The sequence below is a fragment of the Vidua macroura genome, chromosome 5, assembly GCF_024509145.1.
Source record: "Vidua macroura isolate BioBank_ID:100142 chromosome 5, ASM2450914v1, whole genome shotgun sequence".
Lineage (NCBI taxonomy): Eukaryota > Metazoa > Chordata > Aves > Passeriformes > Viduidae > Vidua > Vidua macroura.
Genome location: NC_071575.1, coordinates 30,529,308 through 30,554,823, shown reverse-complemented (window position 1 = coordinate 30,554,823; position 25,516 = coordinate 30,529,308). Strand labels below are relative to the sequence as shown.

General features: G+C 40.5%; 2 protein-coding genes across 2 annotated transcripts in view; one reads left to right on the top strand and one right to left on the bottom strand.

Moving 5' to 3' along the window:
• Positions 1 to 2,230: 2,230 nt before the first annotated feature.
• SPX (spexin hormone) lies at positions 2,231 to 6,473 on the bottom strand. Its single transcript, XM_053979068.1, has 6 exons — positions 6,433 to 6,473; positions 5,413 to 5,493; positions 5,216 to 5,273; positions 4,275 to 4,337; positions 3,551 to 3,634; positions 2,231 to 2,309 (listed from the first exon to the last, which is right to left on the bottom strand). Exons 1-6 carry the CDS (start codon positions 6,436 to 6,438, stop codon positions 2,251 to 2,253), a joined length of 351 nt encoding a protein of 116 aa, XP_053835043.1. The 5' UTR covers positions 6,439 to 6,473; the 3' UTR covers positions 2,231 to 2,250.
• Positions 6,474 to 13,402: 6,929 nt separating this feature from the next.
• IRAG2 (inositol 1,4,5-triphosphate receptor associated 2) overlaps positions 13,403 to 25,516 on the top strand; it is a 33,647-nt gene continuing 21,533 nt past the window's right edge. Inside the window, exons 1-15 of the mRNA XM_053977908.1 lie at positions 13,403 to 13,991; positions 14,814 to 14,924; positions 15,742 to 15,922; positions 16,113 to 16,189; positions 16,269 to 16,347; positions 17,313 to 17,471; positions 18,610 to 18,727; positions 19,006 to 19,056; positions 20,134 to 20,211; positions 20,771 to 20,827; positions 22,378 to 22,437; positions 22,518 to 22,582; positions 22,670 to 22,769; positions 24,670 to 24,783; positions 25,051 to 25,152. Coding sequence (XP_053833883.1) covers positions 13,403 to 13,991; positions 14,814 to 14,924; positions 15,742 to 15,922; positions 16,113 to 16,189; positions 16,269 to 16,347; positions 17,313 to 17,471; positions 18,610 to 18,727; positions 19,006 to 19,056; positions 20,134 to 20,211; positions 20,771 to 20,827; positions 22,378 to 22,437; positions 22,518 to 22,582; positions 22,670 to 22,769; positions 24,670 to 24,783; positions 25,051 to 25,152 — 1,941 coding nt within the window. The remainder of the gene's footprint in view (positions 13,992 to 14,813; positions 14,925 to 15,741; positions 15,923 to 16,112; positions 16,190 to 16,268; positions 16,348 to 17,312; positions 17,472 to 18,609; positions 18,728 to 19,005; positions 19,057 to 20,133; positions 20,212 to 20,770; positions 20,828 to 22,377; positions 22,438 to 22,517; positions 22,583 to 22,669; positions 22,770 to 24,669; positions 24,784 to 25,050; positions 25,153 to 25,516) is intronic.

Here is a 25,516-nt window from a genome sequence, read left to right as displayed (position 1 = left end):
GTAAACAACTGCATTTTGTGTTTCTTCCACAAAGTGCTCCTTACAGAGTTCCCTTACAGAGTCAAAAGATGTAATGGCTCAGAGTCCCAAAGAAAGAACATATAAAGGGCATATTGATTGAAAGTTGATGTTTTCATAAATAAATCAACAAATCTGTATTTATTGCTTGTATTTCACAGCTCTGCTGTAGAGCAGGAAGGCTGTGTGTGTTTTCAGCACACTCACATGCTTTGAGCACGCTCCTGGTGTTAGAAAGTGCTCAGCTTTCAAAATGGGACCAGCCTGAATTCTCACATTCAGGTGCTGCAGTGGCCAAAGGGAACTCTGACCCATGCCTTGGGCTTGTGTTAGTTCTGCCTTGATTCCAGGATTAACCATTAATAACAAGGCAATTTATCTACAGAAAAACACTTCTGCGTGTTGAATTTTTAGCATCAGGGGAACAGCTTCTCATTCAGCCACAGCAACAGATAGCCTAAATTAAATGCCACACATTCACAACAGTTACTGACACCTGACAAACTTGGTAGCAGCTATCTGTTACATAAGGGATTGTCTTCCAAATGGAAATCACTGAGGTTTCACAAACAGCTCACCAGCAAGGCAGAAGGTTTATTCTGTTTCATGATATTTGTGAAGACTTGTTTAAGCTTGAGACCTTAAATCAGGAACACACACAACAATCAGTCAGCTGGGAATAGGGCGAGTACAGTTTCTGTATCACTGGGAGAGGCAGAGGCATATGAATTTCAAGGCACTAATAAACCAAAGGATGTATAACCCCTCTACTTTTCACTTTTCTAGTGGAAGGTGTCCCAGCTCACATCAGGGCATTTAGAATTGGATGATCTTTTAGGTTCCTTCCAAACTAGGCCATTCTAGGATTGTGTTCTCTGATTCCATGCTACTTTTTGTCTGAGCACCGACTGATGATCCCGTAAAACATGCTGGAAAATCACTTAGATGTGCCTGAGATATTCCAAATATATTTGAAACAAAGGGCAGCTAAATTAAGGAAAGGATTCAGGTGGATACCACTGGTCTTGAGGTGAAGTTCATCATGAATGTTCTGTCATACAACAAACACTGCCGTTGGAAGATATATTAGTGCTTAAAAATGAACAAAACAGGACACTTTGATTTTACCAGTTCCTCCATTAAGTGATACAGATTATAAACAATGACTGAAAGTGTCTCTAACCCCATGAAAGAAATTCATTCCTCTGTCCCTTCAGCTGTGTTTCTTTGTGTTGAGGTAAAGCAACGTCATAGTGTGAGTTAGAATTAATCAGCAGTATTATGAGAAAGATCAGAGGAATGTAACATTAAAAGATGAAGAGCATGACTAGAGGGATAAAAGAAACAGTTGCTTGGACACAGAAATCATGTGGCTATTCTTTAATTACATCAGAACTACAGAGGGCTTTCCAGTAAGACCACAGAACTACATAAATATTACATCCTTATCAGCACAGAATGATAATTAGCAGATTTATGCATAACTCCAGTTCTGCAACGGAGAAAGAAAGAACAAAAAAGTGTAATCACAATGCAGTCATTAATGAGGCCCTGATAATGCAAGACCTGTCCCCATACTGTCTTTATGTGCTGGGACTTGCTCAGTAGGATTATTCAGAGTATTTCTGCAGGAGTGGACTGGGTCAAAAAGTGCTGCTGCCTATTCTCTGTGTTGACTGATACCTGCCAAAAAAAAAAAACAAACAAAAAAAAAAAAAAAAAAAACACCAAAAAAAGAAAAAAAAAAATCACCAGTTTTGCAGTCACAGGTAGCTGGAATGTATTTATATTTCACTGAATTTATGGACCATCAGCAGCCTACAGGGCCACCAGTGAAGTGGTAATGGAATCTGTCTTTATCAGAGTTCAAAAAGTTTCATTATTCAGCTGAGTGGAAGGTGGTAAAAGGTTTCCCAATGACAATTGAAGAACTTTTTGATTAAGTTTTCCAAAAAGACAGTTTTAATTATCTTTGAATAATTAAAGGTGAGGTGGTGCCATGTATTTTAATTTCAGATGGGATATACAAAATGCTCTAAAGAAAGCAGGAACTTTACAGATGCTTTCCTTATCTGAAATAATACCTTTTAATCCCCTTGCATTCAAAATTTTGCATTGTGAAAACACCTCACCCTTTGGGAGCTTCAGTGAGAATGGATGAAACACTTTACTTTCACAAGATATGCTTTCAGGTTCAAAGAGGTACAAATGTTAAAGACATTTTAAAGAATTTCACCAATTTAATAGACTGTCTGTCAAGTAGCCAGGGTGTTCACTGTTTTCTTCTTCCACTGTAAGACAAGACACAAGGGGGAGAAAAAAAGTTGTAAAGGAAAGTTCAGCCAGCCAAAGTTTTCAGCTTTCAGATGTGCCTTAGGCACAGATTCAGTGCAGTGTGTCTGCTCAGCTAAGAAAGGCAGAATTTCTAAAAACAATCATGTCTTCTCTAATTTTTAAATGTAGGAATTTTTCTGTTTGCTGAAGAACAAAAATACAAACCATGTCCAGAGGGGTAAGTTAGCACATGACAAAAAAAAATCATGCTGAAGAAAATAATGGATTTGTTCTTCATTTGTTCTTCATTGCCATCAGTCAAGTCTAAAATCAGCTGATCTGAAAGTGCATGGCTTACCCAGGTTTGACTGGTTATTTCCTACCACAGTGATGGAAATGTTATTCCACCTAGTTTTTTTCAAACAAGCGACCAGTTCTGCTTATCTCTCTCAGATATTTCACCTTTTTTTCTCTGTTGCTGTCCATCTCCCCTGCTACAGCAACAGCAGGCAGGAAAATACCACTAAAATTTGGGAAAATCCACGTTCAGAGGATTTTGTGGGTATGCAAATGACGCTTTCACTGATTTAACTTTAGAAGTGCTCATATATTTTGTCCAAAGCACTATGCTCATTTTTAATTCTGCCTTTCTCTCTCTCCAAAATGCCACTGATTTTTTTTTTTTTTTTTTTTTTTTTTTTTTTTTTAATTCAAAGTTCTGCCAGGGCAGGAAAGAGTGGCTGAGCACAAAGCCCCAGCTCCATTTCCAAAAAAAAAAAGTCTGTGGTAGCTGAAGAGGTGAGAGATTTAAGGACAGAAGACATGGAGAGCAAAAGTTTAGGGTCTCAGCTTGGTGCTGTGAAACCAGCAGCTCCTCTCCTGGGGTTCTTATGGATTCTTTTAAACCTTGGCACCAAATCCAGTGGAGGAATAAAATTTTCACAAGTAAACAATATTCTATAGAAAAAGTTACCCCAGAAGATATTTGCGTTGGAAAATTCAATTAAAAAATAGCAATTCCCTTGAATCCAAACCAGTAAAACATCTGAAGAGAAAATTGAAAGGAAAATATACAAATATTTACCTGCCATCATTATGTGGCTCATGTTGTAATCTTTGTAAATGTACACTCCAATACAGAGCTCTCTGTTAAACAATATCTCAGTTCAAAACAGACCTTCTAGATTAATTTGCTAGTAAATGAAATACTGAAAAAATACTTTTTAAAAAGTCAGAGTAAGACAAAACGTGCATTCACCTTCTTGTGCTTTCTGTAAGGAAGTAAGGAACACTGCAGCAGCTTCAGAAAGGGTTAAAGGACTTGTGTTATGGCTGCGTGTTTCTAGAATGAAAAAATCAGAGATGTTTGGTTTCTTAGTGTCCTATGGCATTTTTTTACTTTGTTCTTTGCTTTTTTATTATTCCTATAACTAGAGACTCAAAGACAAGAAAATACTGCCTCCTTCACTCTATAACACTTTCTGCTCAAAACCAGCCTGATAGCCAACATGAGAGATTAGCACTCTTTTTAAAAGGGAGGTTATTACAAAGTCCCTCAGAAGGTAAAAAGAACATTTTCCTTTTTTGTAAGTTCCTAACTTTTTTACAACATTCTGTTCCCTCCAGAAACGTTGCCTAGTATGAATTGATGTCGTCTGCTTCTGTTATTTGTCGCTTCAGCACAATTAATAGCTTGATCTGATTTTTTTTTTCCAGTGCAAATAGAAAGTCAAAAGCACTGATGAAAATCCCACTTAGCAGCCAGGTCAGTCTGGAAATTATGTAAATGAAATCACACAGGTGCAGCAGAGAGGAAAGTCAGTCTTTGTCCTGTGCTGGTTGGAATGAAGGGACTGAAAAAAGAGGGTTTAGTTGTTTCCTTGGCTGTGATTCCAGGAAAACAAATCCCCTCCCATTTCTGGGGATTTCCCCCATAACCTGGGAAGGAGGATGGGCTCCACACCCCTGTGGTGATGACTCACCAAGCTGCACTCTGTCATACAGGTCCGTCCTCTGGCTCTCGTCTGCGATGAAGCGACGTCCCTCTACAAAAGCAGGTGGACAAGGGTGAAAAGAATCCCCAAACTTGTTGTAATTCCTACTTCAAAATCCCTAAAGAACTCTTTTCAATTTTGTATATGGTCAAGAGCCTTCAATCTCTTTGTTGGACTATGAAGTATTGCCTTTTAAATTGTATTTTTATTAAAAAAGAAAAAAACCCACCCCAAATCCCAAACTAACAAAATAAAAATACATTGCTTCCTATGCATCAGTAAGAATGATAAAAAGCTCACTAGGGAAGTAATACAATGCATTATTCATTTAGAAGATTTTTTTTAAATAAAAAAAGGGTCAAAATCTTCACTTTTATGACTAGAAAAAATTGTATTAATGTCACTAGAACTTTCAGTTATATTTACAGTTGTTTGGAGCTTATTTTTTTTTATGTTGCAATTATTTAGATTGTCTCCCTTTTGCATTTCTGTCAGGATTATGACCTTCTTTTTTTTTTTTCTCTAATTTACAAGGTTTTTTTTTCTTCCTGTCTTAATGCCTGCCCTCCCTGATATCTTTTAATTTTAAATCAACAATTCAGAATACAATTTTTCATATTAATATTTATGTTAAATTTGATGACTTGGATCAAAGAACAAAATCTCTAACTACAGAATCAGAGATTATTCTTGAGTGGGAAGGACCCACAAGGACCATTGAGTCCAGCTGTGAAGTGACTGGCTTGTACAGGGACCAAAGGTGTGACCATCATGACATAATTAGCACCATGCAATTAGCACATCCTCTCTACAAGCCTCAAAACTTCTACCCCCACAGCATCCTCAGGATCTCCTGCTTGTGTGGAACCAAGGAATAATCCAGAGGTGGAGAAAATATCTCCTCGGAATGGAAAGAGCCTGGGACTTACGTGCACCCTTCAAATAGAGCATGGCCTGAGGAGTCCAGTTTCTCCTTTGGAAATAAGCCTTTATGGAAAAAAAAAAAAAAAAAAAAAAAAAAAAAAAGAGGAAAAAGAGGGAAAAGAGACATGTCAACATTCCATGCCATTGGTAATTATTGCAAATACTTAATGGCACCAAACTATGAGCTCCAGCCTGAGCTCACCTTAGGGGCACTCCAGGAGAAGGCGACGAAGGACGCTGCCAGGAACAGGGCCAGGGCAGATGCTGGGAGTTTATGCAGCCCCTGTGCACAAGAGAGAACCACAAGGTGCAGGAAAAGTCTTTCACATCTGCACATCCTCCCCACTTCACATCTAAATGTGAGGGTGTTCCCAACTGCTGCCTTGTCCCTGTCTTGCTTCCAAACCTCCTCTTGCTCAGGGGGTGTTTCAGTGCACGCTCATCTGATCAGAGGATTAATGTTAAATTGAACTTTATTCTTTTTAGTCAAATCTTATGGATTTGACTAAATGGATCTCACCAGATCCTGGTGAGAGCTGCCATCAAGGCGAGCACCTTTTGTGGTCCTATTTACAAAGGACATCAGATCCTCCAGAAATGAGAATAATGTACAAACTAATGGGTAAAGATGGTATAAAATCTATCTTGATTTTACCAAACCATAGACAAGCAAATATAGGGGGCTTGTCATTCCAAACAAACAAACAAACAAACAAACAAACCAAGAGACAAAATCTCTACTTCCTCAGGTTAAAAAAAAAAGGAAAAAATTATTTAAATTTAGCATCCTATCAATATCAACCATGATTAAAATAAGTCACAAGACAGGTTTTTTTTTGATTCTTGGAGTTTGTTCACTGACGCAGCACATGCAAATGGAAGCATTGAGCATGAATCCTCTGTGCACAAGTTGCACCTCTGCTTGTTCACACAGACCATGTTGTTATTCCTGTATTGGTAACAGTGATGGGCACCAGAGAATCTAACTGTATGTTTCAGAGTGGTTCATTTCATCCTGGGTTTGAGAGGTTGTGCTATTGGTGTATTTTTAATGCAGTTGTTTAAAATACATATAATATATCTATATGTGTATTTCTTTCAGGTTATTTTTAAGGAAAATTTCTTAAGCCCCCCTGCAGCTCCTAAATATTGCACTCACATGAAAAAAAAAACATTAATTCCAAACTAAATGTTTGCTACAGACCAAAAAATTCTCACTTACCTTCATACTTATCTCAGTGACAAACCTTCAGTCTTCTTTCCTTGGGATGATGTGTCACAAGATCTCCTTCCTACATGGCCAGGGGTCCCTTTTTAAATCTTCAGAGTGGAGGTGCCCTCCCCTTCTGTGGCGGGGCGGAGGAGTCTGAAGGATCTCTTGTCAGCCTTGTAGATGGAGAAACAGAAGGTCTGATGACTCCTGAGGGAAACCTGCAGCCTTGCAGGAAGTCCTGATTGAAATGATTGAAAGATGGAAGCACTTGGAGATGCACCCCATTAAACAGGTGAACATCTCCTGAATACATCAGCATCAGAGCTGTGTGTTTGCAACACATCATCTTCCTGCTGGATGATCAATAATCACAGCCAGAGTGGGCATTAATATGGATAGTGAGAGTTTACCCAGGATAATCTACAACATATCAGATTAGCATCCCTTGTGGGAGCTGGGAAAGACGGTAAATTACTCAGCAGCATCAAGAAAAAAGTGACTTACCCAGTGTCACTAGTTTGAGGTTATTCCTTGCACACATTCAGAGGATGGAGTCTGTGGTTTGATTCTCTAATCATTGTTTGCATCTAGTTTTCTTACACACAAGTAAGAAGTACAAAGCTCAACAACAGCAACAACAAAAAAGACCAAAAATACCCCATAAATCCTGACTTCCTAATAGTCAGAAACACTCTTCTGTCTCATGGATTGGCTGGAGTAAAAGCCCAGATCATGGGCTTGAATAGGTCAAACAGTGGAGCAGTGAACAGAAAAAAGGCAGGGATCAGGGAAGTCATTTCCATGAGCTACTTCTGGGTGATTGCTGGGCTCATTGCAGTCATGGAGAGTTGGTTTGGTCCTCAGGCAAAGAGTTGATCACACTTGATGCCTGGCCTTGCTTGCTCTGTAGCCAGGGTTTTCATCTCTCCTCCTGTACTTTTTCCTTTGTAAACTCAATGGAAGCAGAAGGAGAAGCAAAGCCAACAGGGAGGTAGAAACTTGCTGACTGGGAGATTGGCCAATGGAAAGTTTACTGCAGCAGCCTCACATACAGGGCCAGCCCATGGTGTGACAAAAATCCAGGTCAGGCTGTGCGTGTGACAAACACTGGCCCATAGATGTGGAGTTCAAGGAGGAATGTGCAGACAGGCACTGCTGCTGCTCAGTGTGAGCTCCTCCCTGGCACTGTGTGTCTGTGGACGCTGCTCCAAGGCGCATTATTAAGTGAAGGTGCAATTGCTGTCTAGCTTTTGGGGAGTATCACTCTGTTCCCTGCTCATGCCACACAGAATTACTCACCAAATATACAGAATTGCCATCAGCTGCAGCTTGTGCTGGTGTAGAGGCAAGAAGCCAGAGGGAAGTTCAGATTTTGGTCTCAAGCAGCTCCTGTGGAGGCTGGGAGCTGCTGTTAGAGCTCTACCCTTTTTAAAAGGCCATGCCCTGATGCACCCTAGCCAGCAGAAGGGATTCTACTTGCATCTGCTTCACTGTGAAGTTTATTCTCCCTGCTCTTTTCCCTGTGCTCTGACAGATCAGAGGCATTTCTTGACATTGCTTAACCCTTAGTCTTAGAAGGGGGCTGTGCATTTCATCCAGGAGACATTTAACATGCAGAGGCTTGGAAAAGGTAAAGCTACTCCCCTATTGCCTTCTGGAATGACTTCAGATCTTCCTGTTATGCACAGACCACAGGGCTGGAATCAAAACATTCAGCTGAGCCTGTGAAAATTAGTCCCCTGCCTTTGGGATTAGCAGTGTGAAGTATGCTCTCTTCAGGATGGTTCTCGTCGTGGCAGGAAAACGAGAATGTGTCTGGCACTGAAAAGAAGCCCTGCTTTTCCTGCCACTGGAATGAGACAAGATAACGCAAAAGAAACAGGGGAGGAAACCAGCTCAGCCCCTCCCATTGCAACTGGGGAGAAGAGGAGGAGAATGGGAGGCATGGAGAAAGATGTCACCGTGCTGTAGGAAAACAGCTTCAGTTTTTCTTGTCTTTTGGCCATTTGGCAAAATCTGAGTGACTCTGACTTGGTGTTGCTGGAGTCTCAGTCTCTCTTCCAAACCCAGCTGTATTCTGGGTCCCATGGGAATCCTTGTAGAGACTGGGGCTTGTTTGAAGCTGCCTGGAGGGCAGCAGGGAGCTGAACTGAGCAGATCAAAATCTGAACTGCCTTGTTATGGGGACAGGTGACCACCACTTCAAGAACAAAAGGAGGCTCTTGACAGCATCATCGTAAATTAAATGGTTTTACTGCTGTACCATCAGATGCCTCCGTGCCACCAGGGTGTCTAAAGTCAGGAGTTTAGTTACAACCTGCAGCAAGAGACAGTTGACCTTGACCTTTCACATCAGGTGAAATGAACCCAATCTCAAATTGCATTTCCATAATGGTTTGGGGTTTGTTTTTTTTTTTTAATTTTCAAACTGTTTTTTATTTTTCCCTTAAATTATGACTCATGGTTCTAAATCCATTTATTTTTACTATGACCAGTGACTCCAAGTTGCTTCAGTTTTCAAACAAAAGTGTATTTCAGAACCTTCTCCTTGGAAATCTGTAAGGAGTCTGCATGCAGAACAAAGAACTCCAGGTTTGTCAATTCTACTTCAGGGATAAAAATTTTAAAAAATCAGCTTCTCCCTTCAAAGCTTTTTCTTACCATGGTTCAATGAAAAGGTGGCCATCTCACCCTTCCCAGAAATCCAGCCACTTCCAGGATGGTGTATGGGACACAGTTTATTTGTAAACAGGGACAGGAGGCAATGTTTTGGGAAGGCAGTGCAGGTACTGGGAGTGTGTGCATTCACAAAAGAACTGTGGCTGTGTGTGGGCACATGTGAGCTCGTACTCCTGAAAAACGAAGCAGCCTATAATTGGGTTATGGATCATAACACACCAAAAAACTGCGGCGCTTTGGGATGATGAGCTGTGCACTAAACACTCACTGTCAGCGCTGCCATTTCTCAGCTGATTCACCTGGAGGAGGAAGTGGCTCTGGCATGTAATCAATACCCTGAGAGAGAAAAGTAGAGGGAAGCTTGCTATAGCAGCAGGACCCCTTATTAGAAAGAACATAACTTATTCTTATTTTTTGAGATGATCTAAAGGGCACAGGCTGCATATCCTGATGCTGTAAGTGATAAAAAGCTGATTTCTGGCATTGAAGTTCAGCGCTGAGGTGAGGAGAAAATGTTCTCATGTGCTGGAGTTTTAACCAATGGGGTCAAACTTACCTCGCTGACTTGCATCACGACCGTGCACTCTCCCAAATATTTCCCTGGAAATGCAAGATACAGTCGTTGTATCCTGGTAAGGGCAGCAGTGATCCAGGGCTTGCTCCTGAGGGAAAGGTGAAGCTGGGGTGTGTGTAGGTGGTCAGTGGGTACATCAGCAAACACTGGTGCTGTTAAGGTATAAATCTTCCAGAACTTATGACCTTTGCTTTGTGCTCATTCTCATTTTCTTTGGGATTTTTTTTCCTCTTAGTTTGGTAACTCTCTAGCAAATCTATCCCACTTCTGTCTGGCACCTGAGCAGCACCTAGCACAGTGTACTTCTGGCTCCTACTGTAGCATCATAAAAGGCTGTGAAATGTCATGGCAGAGCCTGCAAGGTAGGAAATTACAAAGCATTTTGCATTTCATTTACAGTAAATTGCACAGTAAGGCAAGCTTTCTACCAGTAGCAAAGTCAAATATAGATTGCCCTGGAAGGATGTTGACTTGTTATCACTGAGAAACTCGGAGAATAGATTAGACAATCCTTTTTTAGGACTCATTGCCCAGCTGATCCTGCCCAGACACATGGTTATGAATCGTATGATCTCTTCCTTTGGGCTGTTTTTTTGTGTTTCTGTAATCTTTCAAAGCTGATTCTGCACTTTAACCCCATATATCCCAGTCAGACTAAGGGGAAATTTGTGTACAAGTTCCATGTTTGCCCTGTAAAACCTGCTGACCAAAACAACCCAATCTGCAATCCATCAACACATTTTATGCCACACAAACGTTTTCCAGTGTTATTTATTTTCATAACAGACCTTAATTTACAGAACCATGGAATAGTTTGGGTTGAAAGACACCTTTAAAAGTCATCTAGTCCACCCTCCTACAGTAAGTAGGGATGTCTGCAGCTTTTCTGGGAAGGTGAATTTTCATGGTGCAGCTCTGAAGAGAAGAGATACTGTCTGGTGTAAGCCAGGTGTGTGATTAGAGAGGTTATCAGTAGCTGGCCCAAATTTATTTAACTATTCTGTTGCACATTCAGCATCACAATGTCCTTGGGTGCATTTCAAGCACTGCAGATTTGCTGGAGAAGCTTTTTGTCTTTTCTCTGGACTGTATGAGAAGAACTGTGCTAAAAACTGCTTGAGGTAGAGAACAAGGTGTAGAAAATCCATTCTGTCAGAGATCATGTAAATGCCTCACACAAGAGAGGTAACAGGGACTTTGCTGAGGATTAATGTGTGAGCAATGCTGCAGCCAGGTCCAGGTTCTACTGCTCTCACAAGTGTGTTTGTGAAAGAGAAGCAGCCAAGGGACAATTATAAGTAGAATTTAAATATATTTTGTGGGGTGAGGGGTGTTTGAAAGCATCAGGAAAGAGCAGAAATCCACAAATTTTTGAAAAGTGCAAGCATCTCAGAAAGAGGTGCTAATTCTGAATTTCAGTGAACCACAGGTTGGTACAACAATTTTTTTCCAAGCAATGGACAAGTCTGAAGCACACACCAGCTGAAAAGACCAGCTGAAAAACAATTTTCTCCAGTCTGCAGGCTGAAAAGGAGATGTGGCCATCTAAGAATGGGCATTTACAGGGTAATTTATCAGGAGCCATACAAATCTTCAGACAGGCAGGCTCTACTGCACATCTTGATAATTTAATACAAAAAAGAGGAATTAGTTAAGGGTACTAATGACTTTTTTTTTTCACAGAACCAAGGGCAGAGATGACAGTTAAGACAGAGAGACTATTTAATACACTATCAGCTCAAGAGACTTCAACACTTTCTTCCTTTCAAAAGTGGTGAGAGTGATGAAATTTATACAGCTCCCAGATTCCCTGTTCTAACTCTCAGAAATTAGGAGAGATCTGCTCCTGTTTGAAATTTTGCTGTAGGTGGAAAAAGCAGGTAATAGAAGTGAGAAACAACCCAGGAACGAGAATTTTGACACAGCAACAACCTGTATCACAACATTCCTTGCTGTTTTAAACAATAATTAGAAGAGCAGGGAGACTTCAAGTTGCACTGAAATTACAGACAATTAATTTAACAGCTGCAGGACAGATGTGAGGGGAAAAAAAGTAAAAAGGCCAGGAAGCAGGAGCCTGATGCTTGATTAGAACCTGGTTGCAGCTGGTGGTCCCTCTCAGCTGAGGGCTGAGTGGCAACTACTGTACCTTGTAAAGCTGATTTTCCAGCAGAATAGCTCATTTAAACGCTGAAGTTCACTCAGTTACTACTCCTCAGAGGAACAGCTAAAGTAGGTGTGCTGTCTCCTTCAGAGAAGGAAGAGAAGTTTCTTTTTCCATGTGGTTATGTAAGTATAAGGTTTTGGGCTGTGTTTGTTGTTGATTGTTTTGGGGTTTTTTTGGTAAATTACAGGGGGAAAAATGAAATACCCTTTAACAGAGTGTTACTTATATCTGCTTGAAGGCTCTTGTGTGCTTAAAGAATAGCCCTAAACTAATTGTAGGGTATTTAAATTTTATTTTAAAGGTAATTCATCGATCTCTTTAGAGATAATACATCTGTAATAATGCATCTCTAATAAAGAAGATTGCTTCCATTTCCTGGTGTTTGTTTGAGGAATACATCTTTTAAGTGAGACATAGTTAAAAAGTAGTCTCATCTCTAAAATTGCTCTGAGCTTCTTTTTATTCTTATTTTTTTAACTGTTCCTCTGCCTAAGGATATGTTCATTAGAGTAAATGTTACTACTTGTACAAATACTAGAAAAATAAACTTAGGGATCTTGCCTCTGCTTATATAAACTAAGTTGCTGCCATGCAGGCAGCCTGTAATAAACCAGCTTAAATTATACACTTAGTATTTATGTTTATTTCAATTGAGGTTAATAAGTACTTATTTATAATTTTATTCCTTGCTTCAAGAGATTATGTGAGCGTTAAGTGCTAGTGAAGCCCGCTGCTGTTTTGGGGGAAAGGAATTCATTTTTCTACATTAAAAAAGTCACTTAAAATCTGATTCTTGGGACTTTCACTCAGATTCACTGGGTATCTTAGGATAACTCCCAGGTGATCAGTTCTGGTGGCTGCAAAGTGCAGGGTAGACATGGGAACCTCCCTGGAAATGAGGATTTATCCCTGTGAAATGAACCTCCTGTGCCTTAATCATATGCAAACCCACTTATCTTGTAGGAAATACCTTTTAAATGTTGCCTGGGAGACTAGATAGTAAAAATACACACAGGATGAGGTGCTTCTGTAGGGCATATTTCTTGTGTAATTCCCAGTGTGTCACTATGGTAGCTGTGGCTGATTAGTACAAGGAACACTGGATTTTGGCCTTTTTTATGTTCTTGTAGGCTCCCAGAAATGCTGAAAATCTTGTTGGTCTCACTTTTTCTGCCAACCCCAGTACAATTAAAGTGCTTCCTTTAATTTAAAAAGTCCTGTGCTAATTTGCAGGGTGTTCTTCAGTTTTTATTTTCATTCCCCCTCACCTCCCTGCCATGGTTATAGTATTTAAGAATAAGCAGTGAGATTTCAGGAAGTATTTGTGTCTTTCTTCCCCAGCTTTTCCACATCAACTTCTAGTTCCCTGGACAACAGAATGTCCTGGCTGAAGGTTTCTGTCACAGCTGATAAGTGGAACAAGGGTTTTCAAACCCCTGGATGCCAAAGCTCCAAGCTGGCTGCTGAATGGAAGAATTGGCATGAATATGTGTGTGTTGATCACTCTGACTCTTGTATCTTGTGCGTTTTCTTTCCAGATATTTGGCAAGAGAAGAGGAATGAAGAAGTCTTTTAAATGTGGAGCTAAGAAACGGCACCACAACCCAGTGGACAGCATCTGCAGGAAGATCAAATCCATCCAAATGATGGACCAAGTCTCCAACCCAGCCTTGCAGATACCAAAATTTAAGTCCCAGAACTTCGACAGCCCACAGAGCAATACTAAAAAAAATCTGGAAGAAATACTGAAAAGGAGAACCCGCAGGAGTCATGAGAGCGCTTGCTCACCCTTGGTCAGCCCTGACAGTGACGATGTTTTCCCTGCGAACTTGCCTGGTCTCGGGGCCAGCTCTGACTGCCCCACTGCAAACACCACCTATTCCATCCTGGAAAGCTGTGAGAGGTCCAGCCGCTCCTGTGTGCATTTCTCTCCCTTGGAGAGCTCTTCTCCATTCTGCTTTGAAGCCAGGGAGGCCAATGCCCAGAGCAAACCATGTGCTCTGGCAAATGCTGAGCCTGAAGATGTGCAGCCCAAGCAGAAGCATCTGATGTCAAGTCCGAATTTATATTTATTTGCATCTGAAAAAAAGCCAGGAAGTGCTGTGGTCCAGCCTTCTGTGCCAAAGACATTTCTTTCAAGTGAAAGAGGTAAAAATACTGAAGAAAAACACCCCCAAATTTGGAATTCTAGACATCTAGAATTCAGCCTATGTAGATGACATTTATTTACCATTTAAACTGGTAAAATATATTTTAGTAGAGCTTGAGTCTTAGAAGACTTCAAAAAGAGCTGAGTCAAATCTTAAATTTTCTCTAAAAAATATTAATGTCAGTGTAAAAAGTGAGGCATTAATAAGGCAAAAGTGTTTTTCAAATTTGCTAATTAATTTTTGGTTTGAGAGATGAAGATGTTTTTAACAGTTTAAGAGATTGAGACTATTTGGTTAGTACTAAAATGTTTTTTTTTAATAGCCAAATTTTATTTGGCTCTTAATTTAGCCTATGATTTGTCTATCAGACTGACTTTGAAGATACAGGAGTTTGGGTGTTGCTCTTTGGTTTTTTTTTGTTTGTTTGTTTGTGGTTTTTTTGGGGTTTTTTTTGTAATTTTGAAGGGTTTTTTTGTTTGTTTTAGGGATTGTTTTCTTAAGTTAACTCTAATGATTTCTCTACAATGTATCTGGTGGGGGAGGGAAGAAATACCTGGCTTCTTAAAATGTCTATTTCATATGTTTACTCCATAGAAAGAATAACCAAATTTTTCTAAAAATACATGTATAAAAGTTGATGCATGGAATACTTCCCAGCTCAGAGGCTCCAGCTATGACTAGTCCCTATTGTTGTTTAACACTAAAAGCTCTGTTTTTATTGGAGAGGAAGCTGGGTGGCTGGTTTTGTTGTTTCAGTCATCTGGAATGAAAGTTACCATGTGCAAATAAAGATGGGCAATAACAGATTTATTTCTCACAGAAGGGAGGCAGACTGTGAGGTACAAAGCTGACAATTTGTATGACGTGAGCTTGATCTGTGAAGAGAACCTGCTGACCACCATCTTCTGTGCATGTGACAGCCACCACACAGGTTTGCCAGGGTTTTTTCATTGCTCTCTCCTGTTCTCCTCTCAACAGATTTCCAAGGTTAAAATTGTGTTTTGGTCCCTGAGAAATGCCAGGCTCTGTGGGGTGCCTGTGTTGTGGCAGATGTAGAATAAATGTGTAAATGCCTCTTTTGCATGGTGCCTGCTCCTTCCCCTGCTGATCTTTGCAGTGCTTTAGCACAGGGGAAAGAGAGGAGCAACACATTTCTAGCAGTTACCTTGTTGTGAATTACTTTCTTTCTTTCAGCCTTTATCCTGTTAGAAACTTGGGAAACTTCAGAGCGAGAGACAATTCCTCACAGTTCCACCTCAGACATGACAAGTGGTAGAATCATGGAATGGTTTGGGTTGGAAGGGACCTTAAAGACCATCTAATTCCATCCCCCTGCCATGGGCAGGGACACCTTCCCCTATCCCAGGTTGCTCAGAGCCCCATCCAGCCTGGCCCTAAGAGCAAGGATCAGTATCACATGTCAACTTGTGTTCCTCTTAGACTGAAGTTCACAAAACCAGATTTTTACACAGAAAAAAACCAAAAACCCACCACTAAAAAAAAAAAAAAAACAAAACAAAACAAAAAAAAAAAAAAAAAAAAAAAAAAAAACAAAAAACAAACAAACAAAACTCTCAACCCAACAAAAACAGCCCTAAACTACTTTTTTTTTTCCCCAGATCACACTCTAACTAGTTTAGGAATCAGTTGCTTGTCTGGAGCTCTTGAGGGCAGTAGTGTGGCCTTTTACAGTTTTTTTACGGTGCCTTGCCAAGCTTTGGCATCTGACCTCTGTTTCTCCTTTTTAGGAAAAGTGGCAGTGTCCAAGATAGTTGATTTTTTGAGACATACAACCAGCTGGGAATCGGAGGACAGTGGTCTTGAAGAGCTGTGCAACAAGCTTGACCCGGAGCACAAAGATATCTCCATGGACCTGGAAACATATCACGCCATCATGGGAGAGTGGATTGAAGACTGTCAGAGAAAATGGTAATTTATTAAAATAAATCTTCTGTGGAAAAAGGACTTTATAAGCTTCCCCTATGGCTCTGGAAAGAAAATGGTATTGGGACACCATGTCCACAACACTGGGTTTGGCTGAAGTTTTGTAAGTGTTGCAAAGTTAGTAAGCGGCTCAGTGTCCTGCTGGTTTTGTGACCCTTGATGTTCCCTTCTTCAGGGAAGAAGGTGCTACTGGGAAATCATCATCAAGCACGAAAGACTTAGAATCTCAAGTACCTAAAAACATCCCTGAAGGTGCAGAACATTTTACTCTGCTTCTGTTCAGGAAAGCTCCACTTTCTTGCTCTATAACCAAAACCCCTGCTTCTTTCAGACAACAAGGCACATGTCCAGATGAATGTTACATCAGGAAGCCTGGAGGCCTTTGGGGGTGATGTATCTAAAGGAGACATGTGAGTCCATTTAAGCAATTATTTCTCAGAATATAGAACACTTAGCTTTGAACCCTTGACAGAAATTCCAAGAACCTTTATTTCAGAACATTATCCTTGGAAATTTTAATGCTCACCTCAGTCTGCAGGAGCTCTCGATGCTGTCACCTTCTTCCTCACAGCTTCTGCTCAGACTTAAAATACAGCCAGTACTTTTTCCTACTGATATATTGGTGCTTCTGTGTCAATTTGCCTTTTTAATCTATGGTCAGATGTTTGTCGTGTCTTACCCTGTTCAAACTGGTTTCTTCCCTCCACCAAATTCTTAGAAGACACCAAATGTCTGAGAAGACATTACAACCTGAAAATCTGGTCTTGTGTTTTGTTTGGGGTTGTTTTTCTTATGATAGGGAGTTTGAGGTTTTTTGGGGGTTTTTTTGGTAATAGTAGTAGCAATGTCTATGATTTGGACTGTTAATGGCAAAGTACGTAACAAAGAGCATAAGTTTCATTTGTAGTTTATGCCTAGTCAGAAATCCAACATCCACTCTCTAAAGCTTCCCTATAATTTCTCAGGATATCAAAAGAATGATCCTCATTTGAGTTTTGGTTGAAAGTATAAAGTGGCGGATAGCCTGGAGGAAAAGAAAGGACCCAGAAATTGCAGAGTGAGTACAGAAGCATCATTAGTGGCCAAAGAGGTGATTAGCAAGATCTTAAAGCACTGTCATGCAGGCATCCAGCTCTGGCATTTCCTGACAGCAAACTCCAGTTGTAGGGAGCAGAAAAATGCTTAAAACCACAAGTTCTTGGTTCTCCATAAAACTGGAGAACAGACTTAGAGCTGCTCTGTTCTCTCTGTGTAGAGCAAATGACAGCAAACTGCAGCATCACAAGTCCTCTGTGGGCTCTCCTTTCACCTCTCATCAGTGCAAAGTAGATAAAATCACCTTTCTCACTCTTTATTGGCTTTGTTACTGGGACAGGGAGACCTCTGACTTGATAACGTGTGTTGCGGACCTGCAGTACAACAACCAGAAGCTTCAGGAAGAGAACAACAAACTGAAGCTCACCCTGGAAACTTTGGATGAGACCAACAGCAAGCTCCTGGCAGATAATGAGCATCTATGTCAACAACTAAAAAGGTGGGGGACCCTGATGGCACCAGGCCTGCCATGGGCAGAGCTGTGATCTTCCAGCCTTGCTTTCGTGCTTTTCTCCTCACCATTGCTTCATCACAGTGACTTTATGCAATGTCTGTAATGTTTAGCCTTCTTGTCTGGTTGTTCTGCGCTGTCCCTCCTGGTTCTTATAAAAGCATTCATCTCGGAGCCAGGTTCCTGCAGCATGTGGTGGTGTGGGTGCACACAGGGAGAATCTCAGGCTAAAACAAACAAACAATATAACAGCAGCAACAATATATAAATAGATATTAAAAAAAGGCATAATATTACCAAGATAAGAGCCAAATGCTGGAAGGCTTCCAATCCTAGACCACATTCTTGTTGCCAAGCAGAGGGGAAATGAATGTCTAAAAGCTATTTTGCTACACGTTTGATGGACTGGGGTGAGTTATGTCACTTGTTCAGCCTTTCTGTAGCCTGAGGACATATCAGTGCCATGAGTGTGAGCCCATTTTTCATTGTGTTCATCTGGCCTAATTAATTATACTGTGATATGGTTTGGTCAGCTGCCAAGCTGTTCCCAGGCTTTTCAGGGGAGACTAAGGCAGGAGTTCTACAGGGTAGCTGGCATGGGACATGTGCCCTTATGTGGGTCCACCTGCTCTGGGATGCTCTGCAGGATCAAGTTAGCTTGGAAAAGGGTGTTGCCTGTTGCTTTAATACATGGTTTGGGGTTTATCAGATTAGGGTAAGAAAATGGTGCAGAGCTCATCCTTGAATACTGAATTGAAATGGTTTCTCCAACTGTAAACCATGAAGTGTTGTTGTAAAGATGAATTGTGCTCAGTTAACCTGATATGTTTAACTGTAACAAGCTACATTTTTAAGATATTCAACATAGATTTGTTTACATCCACCTGTCTTGGATGGGATTGCATTCCTCACTCTAAGGCTGGAAGAGGGTGATAGCTAGGAAGTAGAACCATGAGATTTGCTTCCTGGACAGAAATTATGAGCTTAAACTTGATTGTTGCTCTTCTGTTAAGTGTCATGCCAAAAAATAAGTGCCTGGTGGCTTCTAAAAATACTGTTTCCAGCCTAGCTAAACAACCAACATTAACTGGCTGAAGTTTCTCTGGATTTGCTTCCCCCTGTGCAGCATCCAGCACTCTGTGTTGAGAGCCAAATCCCTGGAAGAAGAGCTAGAGGAAGCAAGAAACAACCTGAACGTTTCAGAAGAGAAAAGAGAGCAGATTCTTTGGCAGAACAGACAGCTAGTAGGTGCTTTTCCTTCTTGTTTCCCTTGTACAGCACCTCACACCTTGCTGTAAGAGTGGTGTGGCTGCTCAGGCTGTTAAAAATGAGAAGTAAGACCTTCTCTGCTTAGTGAAGCACCAGCCTCAGCTCTCCCCTTTGGGTGCTCTCTGAAACAAAGGGATTCAACACCACACCTGTGGATATGTTCGTGGTCTGTTGCTTACATACTAAAACCAACTCTTCTGTTTTTCCCTTTTTCTATTTTTTTCTTTTTTTTTTTTTCCATAAACTTGATCAGGAAAAAGAAAATCAGTCTCTCAACATCAAAGTTACTTCTCTCCAGGAAGAGGTAAAATAAATCATGATTTGACATGTTCTTGCCTAGCTAAAATTTGCCATTAAGAAATGAAATGCTTGTCAGACTTTGAAGACTTGCATGCTAATTAGTTTTATCAAAATATCTAACACTTTAAAAGGCTGATTTGTCATAAACTTTGTATCTTGAGGTTGCACTGTGCTTCATATTTTCCACTTGCTGGGTAAGTAAGGATATGAAGTTAGGGACGCATAGGGAGAGGGACAAACTACTTCTCCCCCCACCACCACCTTTTTTCCAAGGTTTATAGGCAAATTCCATGTATTTCTTGTTCCCACAGCTATAAATACACAAACTCTATATTGAAACCATCTCCATACAACACTTCATCATTTCATATTCACTTTTGTTTTCCTCCCTTAAGATTCAAAGGAGGAATCTTGTCTAGAGCTATAACCAAGATGATAAAAAAATGCACTGGGTGGGATCTCCACTCACAGATGGATCCATTGACACTGGCCAAGGACCTACAGGAGTTTTTTTTGGAAATGCAGCTCCATAGCAGAGTATCCCTAGGCTTGTTTTTTATTCAGAGAAGAGCTGTTCATTCTTTCTCTTTTTTTGTTACTGCATCAGAGCAACAATTTTATAAACCAGTTCTTATCAGGTGATAAAGTTTTTTAATGCTTGCTTACAGACTGTAATTCAGACTATTCAGGGGGAAATGGAGAAACAGGTTAAAGCAAACATAGTAAAGAAAAGCAACACCTTAAGATCAGTCTTTCTGCAAAGCTCCTTAGTCCAAATAGCTATTAAACTACATCTTTCTAAAAACAATTCTCATGCTGCAGGGCTGACTTTTCTTTAGCTTTCCAGGTCAGGCAGTGGTTATAAATCACATTTTGAGGGGTTTTCTCTTTTACCAGTGCTCTGGGTGGGAAAAGGAGCAGAAGCAGTTTTGGTGGGGCAAACACATGCAATGTATGTGCAAAAATGCTGGTAGTGCTCAAGAGTAGGCAGCAGCTTGGGGGTGGAGATGTCATTTTTGCCTGGTTTCTTCAAGGAGAAGCTGTCAATCCATTCAGTGCCTAAACACTGTGTCTTGTTTAGATTATTAGGAATAGCATGGACACCGACAGTCTGCAAAAGAAGATTTTGGAGCTGTCAAAAAAAGCAGCACAGCTTCAAGTAAGCATTTCAAGGCTGAGAGGAATAAAAAGACAACCTGGATTTTACTTGGGTCTAGTGAAGGGGGAATTTATGCAGCTGGAAGGCAAACAATCCTGAACCTCTCTGTTGAAGGACTGCAGTGAAATAGTAGTTTGGGGAGTGTGACAGCTTTCACCAAGTTGCTGTCTGGAGGCTAAAAACTAGGCTGATGGAAACAATGAAACAATCCACAGTTTCAGTATTTCCTCCAAGTTAAACTTTTTTTTTTAATATACCTTTCCCTCACTATGCAAGAAAATACATTAAGGTCATGCTTTGAGAGATGGTGCTGAAAATATTGACCTGGACAGGTGAGAGGAAACAAAAGTGACTGAAAGTTAAGAATGCTTTCACTCTTTGCTGGGTACAAGACCTGTACTTTGAAACAAACACCACACAAGGTATTCAAAAAAGAATTTTATTTTTATAAGCAAGGAACATTGATACTCTTTTTCCTTTCCTATTAGGAAATAGGAACAGACTTTTAGTATAGTCTGTAATGATGGCTGGGTTTACTTTTGATCTTTTCATTCTTCAGATCCAAGCTCATATCTATGAGAGCACTGTGGTGAATAAAGAGGCAAGCCTAATCCAGGTTAGTTGTTTTTACTTCATTACCAACTGAAAACAACACAGTCATGGAATAATTTGGGTTGGAAGGGACCTTAATGACACCTTGTTCCAACCCCCTGCCATGGGCAGGGACCGCTTCCAGTGGCCCAGGTTCCCGGTCTGTACTGGTGGGATGATTTGTAAAAAGGCAAGGCAGTAGTATTCACTGTGGCACTTTGATTTCTACTCTTCTCACATTGCAGAACCTATCCTATAAATGGCTTCAAAGTGGGCGAGCTCTACTTTAGGACCTGCCTATGAGTCAGCATAATTAAAGGTTTCAGGATTTTTCTTGTTTTTTCTTTTTTTTTTTTTTTTTTTTTTGTAAATCACAACCTATTAAAACAAACTTGCAAACTTCAGACAAAGTGTCCAGAAGCTTCTGAAGGCTACTTTGCTCAGCAGGGATGTGCAGAAGGCCTTTCCCTTCATGCCTTTTATTGAGATTGCTTGTGTCAAATTAGAAATGGTGACTGGGAGCCGCATGGAAAAGGAAATTTGTCCTTTTATTGCTGAGGTGTAATTATCTAGGCTTTACTGGTTTGGTTGGTTGTTTTTCCAGGAGCAGCTTAAGGGCACAAATTTATTAAATTCTTTTTTTGAAAAAAGTAGCTTTCACTTTCTCCTACTTGAATGATTCAAAGTTTTTGTGAGCTCTGTAGTATCATTTTCTTTCAACAAGATTCCCTTGATCTATTGACAAAATGGGAATTTTGAAAGTAGACTGCTAGATTACATGTGGATAAATGTGAGTGGTTGGAATAATGTTGAAGAAACTGGTGTGGAAAACTGACTTTACTTGTTGGCATTAGGATAATCTGGTTCTATAACCTCACTTTTCCTGCCTGGCTTTCTGTGCCCTTGGTCTCTTTCAAAAACCTCAATGATTTTTAAAGAAAGAGTAGGAAGAACTCCTAAAAGTGTGAGAAGACAAGAGCTCCTACTCTAATTTCCTATTTTCTCTTATAAATTCTCTGCTGTCTGTGCAGTGTCTTTTATTGGCATGGCATAACCTGACTGGAGCTCATTGCTAACAAAGGTGGTTCTTCTACCAGTTCCCCAGCCCCACCATGAGGGCTGACTCTTTTTTCAGCCTTTCTGTTAGGCTGTGTGTAATCTACAGAGTGCTACACTCTAATAATGAAAAATAAATAAACTTGAAACATTGTAACTTGTTTGAAGGGTCAGTTGGGATTAAAACTCATGCTGACATATAACATAGGCCATATTTTAAGTTAAAACTAGAGTGCTTTTGTCTAGTTGAATATGTTGGACCTGAAACCAGAGGAGTAATAAATTAAAGTACAACACCTGGAAAAGAGGGTTTGTCTCCTTAATTTCAGAATTTAGGTAGGAAAGGTCATCTGAGTGCTTTCTATTAGTTAACATGCAAGGTAACTCACTGTATTCTTTTAAATTCACAACAATTTTTATGTCACAATCAGGTTGCTGCTCAAGATAAACCATACATCTTATTGCTGTGATGGACAATTTAATATAATGTTTTTGTTGTTCTTTTCTTAATCTCTGCAGAAGGAGCAGGACATCAAGGAACTCAAATTAACCATTGTGGAGTGTTCCTCGATCATAGAGGTATGGGTTAGGTTGGGTTTGGCCTGTGCTGATTCTGCATGGCAAAGTCAGCCTCTCACCAAACCCCACGGATGTTTCAGATGCTGCGGGCTGAAAAAAACAAACTGCTGGAGAGCATCCAACACATGCAGCAAGAGCTGATCTCGTGAGTACTGTGGCCAAATCCCAGAAAAGGCAATTCGTCAGAAATCCAAGATAGACTGATACATAACCTTTTTCCTGCTTCTTTTAGGAGTGGGTTGAGTTTCCCATTGTTGTATAAATTCAACAGCAATATTCCTGAAGGGATGAATGTGCTGCACTGTGAACTGGAGCTTGCAGAGTCATCTGAGGTATGAATTAAACCTTAAATTAAATCTCTTCCCAGTTGTCTTGCATCAGCAGAGGCAGAACACAGCTCATTGACTGTATATGATTAGATACCTCTGGAATTTGAAGCCATTAATCCTAGCATGTAAGCACAGAATGAGAAGGTTGCAATATTGTTCCATGCACCTTGGAGAAAGTCCAAAGAAGAGCAAACAAAACACTTGTAGATATATTAGCTCATAGTATCCTGGAATGCTCTGGGTTAGAAAGAACCTTAAAGATCATCCAGTTCCAACCCTCCTCTTCTCTACCAAGTAAATCTGGAGGAGCTTTGGTCATGCATTTAGCTGGCAGAAGAACAGACTGGTGGGAGAAGGTATCAGTTTTCCAATATATAAAGGCTTTTATGCTGCAGAAAGTAACTGACAGTCTGCTTCTTGTGCTGCCTACACCAGACATGAACAATGATTTTTTTCAATTGTGAAAGAGGAGACTTCTTTTTCTTTGAAGTCAACTGTAGTGAGAAAGGAAATTCACCATTAGAGTGCACATCTTGATAAAGTTGTTGGGTCCTAATCTAATGTACTGTTAAGAAACTCTGATAAGCATCTCTGATGGCAAACCAAATATATTAAAATGAATAAGTTATTTATGTAAATAGAAGATAATGATTAGGTTAAAATACTTTAATCAGAATTAATGACTCGTACAGTGCACTAGCTATTAAACCAATAATTTCCAAACTAATAGTTGTTAAATAGAGTTTATTACTCACCCATGTTGATGACCGTGGGCAAATCTTTTGTTCAACTTTGAGGGGCCTCCCTACTTGAGGGAGGGATCTCCACACACACTCTGCTAGAAGGGGTGTGTCAGAAGCCCAGACTTTAAAAAGTGGGACTGGGTTTTTATGGTATAAAGTGATTGACTGTCAGATCTTTCCAGGCCAGCTGTGCCAGCGCAGTGGGGTCCTTTGTCAGGAGCTTCTCCCGCCACTTCCTCACTGGTGCCAGTTTCTATCAGGAAACATTGTTCTTCAGGTCCTCAGAATTTTGAATTTTGGGATCAAGGAATCAGGCTGGTCTTTGCATTCTCCAACACCAACAGCAGCATGATTTCTGCCCCCCCCCCCCCCCTTATAAATCCACCACTGATAATTTTTGCAAGTAGGGTATTGCTGAAGCTGTTTTACACCAGTTTAGTCAGAGCATCCTGCTACAATTATGGCTTTTGTTCTGATTTTAAGGTGAGCCATTCTGTTCCCATTTCCTTAGACAATCCACGGAGTCCCATCCTTCCCTATGTGCTGTTTTCCCTTCAGATACAAGCTGTGCAGCACAGCAGAGAGATGCTGCTGAGTGATTTCTGCTTATTTTTGTACAAGGTGCCTTTGCAAAGAGTTAGCACATATAGCAACAACAGCAAAAATGTATAAATGGAAGAAAACTTCAGACCCAGAAAGGAGAGGTAGGCTTGGCTAGGCAGCTTTGAAGAGTTAGGTATCATCCCATATTGCAGCTCCCCAGAACCCCAGTCACTGTGTTTGCCCTTCAAAAGCTGCAGAAAGACACGACTCCACCAAGTCACCTGTAAGGAAAGGCTCTGCTTATTCATCACTTGGTAAAGACTCCTCTGAATAAAGAGAACCAATTACTGATGTCCTCTTGCCTACCCTTATGTGAATATTTGCACTGGATCACTCAGCAGCTTGGCTGCCGTGAGGGTTTTTTTGTGTTTTCTTTTTTAAAATCCTCATTGACATGGTGGTTTTGAAAAAGCTTTTACAAGCCTCAAGTTTTAGTAGCTCTGACCTTCCAGTAAATACCGAGCAGGGGTACTTCAGGAAAGTCTAAATGTCATGGCTGCTGGTTTCTAATAACGGGGTGTCAAAACAAACTAGCTGTCTCTTCCATCTCTTCAAAGATTATCAGGACTGAACAGACATCCCTGGATGAAACACTGGACCGTGAAGTGCTGCTTTTGCTTCAGGGGTCTGAATATGAAGGAGAAAAATTCAAGACTATAATGAAAAACCTGGTCAGTAGCAAAGCTTATATGGATAAGGATACTGTCTTTGATCAGGAATTTAATTAGGAATTCTCCAGGCATTGCTAATCAGATTATTTGCTCCTTTTGGAAAATTAAGAATAGTTTGAGATTGGAGGGGGTCATAGTTTAACAAGATCACTTGGCACCTACTCTAACACTAATTGATATCCTGGGTAATTCTGGGCAGACTTGTAAATGAGCACTAAAAATTATGGAGTCTGGGGAGGTTGTTTTGGGGTTTATTTTGTTTTCCAGCAAGAGGAAGCCTCTGAAGCAGAGGAGCTTGTCATGGCTTCATTAGAATGGGTAAAAGATCCTGATGAGGACATGCAACAGGCCTGGGAAAGAAAACTTGTGGTGAGTAACTGTTTCTCTGAAGCCTTTAGTGAGATGATGGGACTGTGCAAAAACTTCAGGTGGGTATCTTGCTGCTGCATGCTGTGTGTGTTTATTACTGGAGATCAGAGTCCATCTGTGGGGCAAAGATGGCTGCATGAAGAGAAATTCGGTTTTACTGAGGTTTTTTGAGGAGGAAAAGGTTGATTGCTGTTCACTTACATGCTGTGCTCTTGCTGGCTTGTCTTGTGCAAGAGCTCCCTTAGTTAAAACTCTGCTTGAAGGAAAGGGAAGATGAACCAGGTCAACTAGCAGAGGAGGCTTTATAACCAAATTTCCAAATAAAAACCTACATAGGGTTTATTTTGTTGTGAGAGGCGAAGAG

Bases quoted from the DNA above. Each gene is read 5' to 3' on its own strand.
- SPX (XM_053979068.1), bottom strand. The intron at 5,274-5,412 runs GTGAGCTCAGGC...TTTTCCATAAAG, and splicing joins TCTCCTGGAGTGCCCCTAAG to GCTTATTTCCAAAGGAGAAA. The intron at 2,310-3,550 runs GTGAATGCACGT...CTTGTCTTACAG, and splicing joins CTTACAGAAAGCACAAGAAG to TGGAAGAAGAAAACAGTGAA.